The sequence below is a fragment of the Saimiri boliviensis genome, chromosome 10 (genome assembly GCF_048565385.1).
Source record: "Saimiri boliviensis isolate mSaiBol1 chromosome 10, mSaiBol1.pri, whole genome shotgun sequence".
Lineage (NCBI taxonomy): Eukaryota > Metazoa > Chordata > Mammalia > Primates > Cebidae > Saimiri > Saimiri boliviensis.
The window spans coordinates 33,880,514-33,886,513 of NC_133458.1; the positions used below are offsets into that span (position 1 = coordinate 33,880,514).

Genomic DNA, 6,000 nt, shown 5'->3' on the forward strand with positions numbered 1-6,000 from the left:
AAGAATGAGAGATTAAAATTGTATTTTAGAAAGTGAATTTTCAAAGGATATAATGGTTTTTATGGATTTTACTGTGTCTGATTACAAAGAATTATTCATGAGTAACAAATATTACCAATTTGCTTTTTAGGAATCTGGATTATCTAAGTGGATAGGAAATAAACTCTCTCCTCTGGGTTCATTACCAGTATGGCTAATAATTTTGATATCTTCTTTGATGGTTACATCTTTAACTGAGGTAGCTAGCAATGCAGCTACCATTACGCTCCTTCTCCCAATATTATCTCCATTGGTGAGTATTTATCCCATTTTTTACTCTTCATTAAGAGCAGTGTTCTGCTTTGGAATGCTGGTTCTCATGTTGTGGTATGGAATATTTTTTGGTCTAAATGGGCCTCCTGTAAGTAACTTCTGGGTGGTCTTTATTTGTATGAATGCTTTTAGGGGACCTTCACTCCAGATAACTGTTTTTAAGTTTTCATGTCCAAGCAGCATGATCTCAAGTGAACAACTTACTTTATCTCAGTCCAGGTTTTTCCTTTATAAATAAGAGAGAGAGTCAGACTAGATCCATTTTAGATACAAGACTTAGAATTTAGCATTTGCTGGTAACTTCAGTATTTAGATCTTTAACCACTGACACTTCTGCCTCCTGAACATTGTTCCTAAATTTCTAAGAAGTGGTTCATATAAGTGATTTGCTAATGAATGAAAAACTAGGCTCACACTTCCGGCTTCAGGCTTAAATATCTTAGACACAGTTTTCTACTGCCCAATGAAGAATTTTTAAAAAGTAAGTGAGTTTACTAAGACAGAGAGGAAAAGAATGCCTTTTCTTCTTTTCTCCATCTTTGTAGCAATTACAAGAAACAGTTACCTTTAAGTAAAATGTTTTTCTTATTGTGATGGATGGGTTTGGTGAAAGGAAAGCACTTTCAATTAAGAAGGACTGTCATTCTGAATTTGTGCTTCTATAAGGTCAAGGGGTATATGTTGGTGTTCTTAAGCTACTGATTGAAAGTAGAAAAAAATGCAGGCTGTGAATATTGGTACAATATCATTTTTTGTGTTTTTTTTCTTTTTTGTTTTTAAATTTCTCAACATGGAAGAGTTAGAAAATTATGTGTTGATTTAAGAACAGTAGTAAGTCTTCCTATGTGCTGATCCCTAAGCAAATCTTAAATTGCCTGTGTCACAGAGGCAGTAGTTAGCAGTGTAATGAGAAGCACTAGAGCTACAGGGACTTGAGAACCTATGTGAGCTCTGTTGCTCACCAGCTGCATGCTTGGACAAGGGACTTTAGCCTCTCTGGGCCTCAGTTTCTTCATGTTATTTGAGGATATAGCAACCATCTCATGAGATACATGTAAAAATTCAATATGTATATCTTAGATGACATTTATTATATATAAACTATATTATGTGTAAATATATGAATATATACATATATAAAAACATTTAGCACAGCACCTCACAATAGCTAAGTAATAAATGGTTGCTGTTTTTATTTAGTTTCTGGAATAAATAATATTTTATTTTCTAAATGAACTAGACTGTAATGTTTAAGTGGGCATCAATAATTGTATAAACAACAAGAGGATGAGACATTTTCTTAATACTATTCCTCAATTTATAACTGTGTTTCTGTGTATAATTTTATGTCATTAGGTTCCAACCTGCTTCTGGGAAGGTTTATTATAATACATTTGTTCATTTGTTTTCTTTGATGTCTACCCTCAAAATTTTACTTACTCTTTTTTTATCTGTTACAATAGGCTGAAGCCATTCACGTGAACCCTCTTTTTATTCTGATACCTTCTACTCTGTGTACTTCATTTGCATTTCTTCTACCAGTAGCAAATCCACCCAATGCTATTGTCTTTTCATATGGTCATCTGAAAGTCATTGACATGGTGAGTTAGCTGAAAAAACACTGTCAGATCCAATACACATCTTGATGTGTGCTATGTCTTGACATATCTTTCCTTTTACACACCAATCAACCACCAGAAAAAGCAGGGCCTGAGTTCTGTTTATGAAGGTGTGTGCATGAATAATCATAGAATTGTTTTTAAGAGTGATAATCAGACCATTATAAGTTAGGGTCACAAACAGAGAGATGTTGAATGCATCAGTAACGCTTTGGAAGAAGGAAGAGAGCACTGAACATGCTCCACACAACAGCTTACACTTACAGGTCAGCACTAGGATCCAGACTGATCTAGGCAAAAGGAAGAAATCAGGTTAAAGAAATCCAGGCTTCAAAACAACACTGTTGTTTGCTATCACAAACATTTATGCAACCAACATTTCGTCTGAACGAGACACTGGGTCGGTGCCTGACTGATGAAAAAGTATCTTTCTTGTTTTGATTTCAATACCAGGACCTAACATGAAAACACAAGCAAACAATAATGAAGAGTTTAACTGATGCACACTTTTGCCAAATACAAAAGTACTGGTAGTTAAGAACTGGCTTGAGAATATTCTGGTAGTTTCCAAATCTTCACACCAATTTCCAAACCAACCCAAATGATAATGTAGCCAAAGTAAATTCAGTGAGCTTCCTATGCAAATACAGTCAAGGTAAGTCCCAGCTCCCTTTCTCTCACACAGACTGCTGTTCCTAAGTCCTTACAACATAAACATTCCAGAAATGCCTCTACACAGAAATGACATGATATTCATTTCATAATATAAGCAATGCCGATACATATGTATTGAAAAGGATAAAAAGAAGATTCTGGGATAAATGAGTAGCTGGCTTACATGGACAGGGAATAGGGCCTCTTTTATCATGCTTTCCAAGTATTCCCCTTTTGCTTCGGGGCTCCATGTTTTAATGCAGAGAATGCAGGAGAAGCAAACTTTCTCTATAAAAGCCCAGATGCTATTTGAGGCTCTGTGGGGTCCTATGTTCTCTGTCACAACTCTGCCATTGTATTATGAAAGCAAAGAAAATATGTAAACAAATAAGCAGAGTTGTGGTCCAATAAAGCTTTATTTACCAAAACAAATCAAGGGCAATAGTTTGCCAATTTTTATTTTAATAGATAGAAAGCAACTTTGAGATTGTTTAATGGACTGTAAAATAATGATATAAGAGCTAAAACCGGGAGAACTCTAAGAAAGATAATCAACATGGTGTAAAATCTCAATAAGAAAATATTGAAGGTTGAATTAATAATTATGTTGAGTGAATATAAAAGATACGGTTGTCATATGGTGTCCTGAATCTTATTCACTGAAATACAGAACCACAAAACTGAAATTCCGATTTAACATGAAATGGCAGATTTCTAAGCGGATTTTTCTCTAGTCGGAATTACTTAGGTATATTCCTAAGAGGAACATCTCTGAGACTCTCCAACTCAATGGCATTTAGTTGAGGACAGATTTTCTCTTGCTATGAATGGAGAAGGAATACTATGCAGCCATAAAAAACGATGAGTTTGTGTCCTTTGTAGGGACATGGATGAATCTGGAAAACATCATTCTCAGCAAACTGACACAAGAACAGAAAATCAAATATTGCATGTTCTCACTCATAGGCGGGTGCTGAACAATGAGAACACACGGACACAGGGAGGGCAGCATCACACACTGGGGTCTGTAGTGGGGGTTAGGGGAGGGACAGTGAGGGGTGGGGAGGTTGGAGAGGGATAACATGGGGAGAAATGCCAGATATAGGTGACAGGGGGATGGAGACAGCAAACCACATTGCCATGTATGCGCCTATGCAATAATCCTTCATGATCTGCACAGGTACCCCAGAACCTAAAGTACAATTTTTAAAAATTAAAAAAAAAAGAACTCCTAAATTTAAGAAATGATAATTTATACTAATCATTTAGGATGCATGTAAATCTGGCGTATACTGGCTACAACAGGATTCTATTTCTCGTGTAGGCTTTCTTTTGGGACACTGACATTTATGCTCTTTCCTGTTCAAGGTTAAAGCTGGACTTGGTGTGAATATTGTTGGTGTTGCCGTGGTTATGCTTGGCATATCTACATGGATTGTGCCCATGTTTGACCTCTACACTTACCCTTCGTGGGCTCCTGCTATGGGTAATGAGACCATGCCATAATAAGCACAAAAGTTCTGACTATCTCATGGTAATTTCTGGAAGGCATTAATAATTGACTGTAAAATGTGGCTCTAAATAACTAATGACACACATTTAAATCAGTTATGGCATAGCTGCTGCAATTACTGTGAATACCTGAAACCTGCTGTTATAACTCAGAGTCCATATTTGTTACTGCAGTGCAACGAAAGGGCATCTATGTGCTTTCATCAAGAAGCCCATGTTTGAGATTTTGCTCATGAACCATCTGCAACTTGCTTCATCATAAGAATTATTTATAAGTTGACCTTCAAGGAGATTAGACCATTTGTTTCATCTTACAATTGGAGTTCAATGTAACATTTTAAATGTAATTTATTATTTCAGAAATTTCCCATGAAACTAAAAATAGAAAATAAGATATACAAGTTAATTTGGTACTTGGATAACTCATTTCCACAGTGTTGTTCAAGAGAATTTGCTGAGAAACCAAAGCCATGATCATCTGGTGATGCAGAGAAAAGTTTAAATGAAATATGCATTTTCTCATTTAAAAAATCCAATTGGATTATTCTTAATATATACATATAATATGAAAATTGAGATTGAAGCAGTCATTCCAAAATTATAGCTAAATATACAATGTAACAGAAAACTTATAGATAAGGATTTATTTCTACTGAACTCTATAGTTACAGTAAAATAATTCATACTTTTGTGGTCTTAGCACACTTAGAAATTCATTTTGCAGAGCTATGGATAAGGCTTGCTATGATTTGTACTATTAGTACACTATAGTTAGAAAGGAAAGCTAAACACTATAAAACTATTAACACATTTTTGTATCTGAGTAAAAACTTTTCCTAAGTGTTTATCTTACTTCAGAAATGCATAATGTCATATTTTAAAAATAAAGAGATGTAGAAATCTAAATGAATTATCACTGTGTATACAGACATAGAAAAAATCACGTAACTCTATTATGTCAACACTGCAATGAAATTTCAGAAGAAAAAAGAATAAGAATGAAAACTGCTGACATATTACAAAAGAGAAAAATAAATCATTTAAGAGAAATCAAAAAGAAAAAACCTAAACATTTAAACAAAAGTAGGGTAAGAATGGTCTTATGGAAGTCAGGACGTGAAAAAGAGTTTCCAATTACCCTGATATGAACATTACACATTGTATAGCGGCATCAAAATATCACATACACCCCCAAAATATGTACAGATATTATATATCAACAAACAAGTTGTTTAAGAAGTAAGGTCTATTGGCATTCCAAAATTAGGCTAAAGGAAAAACAAACAAAAACAAAGTAATGTGCACAGTTAGCAAAAGAGGCAGATGTTATATCACAGCAATTCTCATGCTAAAAATACAATGAAAGACAAAGCAAAAAATAAATCTTTATCTTTTATCTTCTTTGACACTTTTCTAGATGTTACTGACCTTGTCATTTTTAGTCAAATAAGATTATTTGCAGACTTATTTTTGAAACTAAATATAGCAAAAAGGGTTTTTAAAAATAATATTTCTTTTTAACATATACATTATTAATTGCCCATGTTCATTATTTTTCTATGTTTATCAATGGGAAAATGCAAAGCATTAATCATTTTTTCAAAGAAAAAAATTGTACATGTAAAACTTAAATTATAATAATGCTACTTTGTATAAATCTTCTGTGTTTATTCTATTCACTTGTTCCTTTCCCTATCACATTTTACACATGTATTTATAATCTATAGTATTTATTACATTTCTGCTTTTATCTAGTCATTCAATTTATCACTGCGGAATTACATCATATCATGGATGCATTTTAATTATGAAAAAATAAAATGATTTTTCAAATTATAATGAGTAAATTTTAGTCTCTAGAAAATAATGTAAACATTTCAGCTTGAATAATTTTAATGAATTA

At 33.5% G+C, this 6,000-nt stretch overlaps 1 protein-coding gene across 3 annotated transcripts in view; it reads left to right on the forward strand.

Annotated features, from left to right (window-relative positions):
• Window positions 1-5,797, forward strand: part of SLC13A1 (solute carrier family 13 member 1) — a 96,795-nt gene extending 90,998 nt beyond the window's left edge. For all 3 annotated transcript variants that reach the window (XM_003921035.4, XM_074379137.1, XM_010343571.3), the window contains 3 exons: window positions 131-292; window positions 1,776-1,913; window positions 3,954-5,797. In XM_003921035.4, coding sequence (XP_003921084.1) covers window positions 131-292; window positions 1,776-1,913; window positions 3,954-4,091 — 438 coding nt within the window. In that variant the 3' untranslated portion in view covers window positions 4,092-5,797. The remainder of the gene's footprint in view (window positions 1-130; window positions 293-1,775; window positions 1,914-3,953) is intronic.
• Window positions 5,798-6,000: the final 203 nt, after the last annotated feature.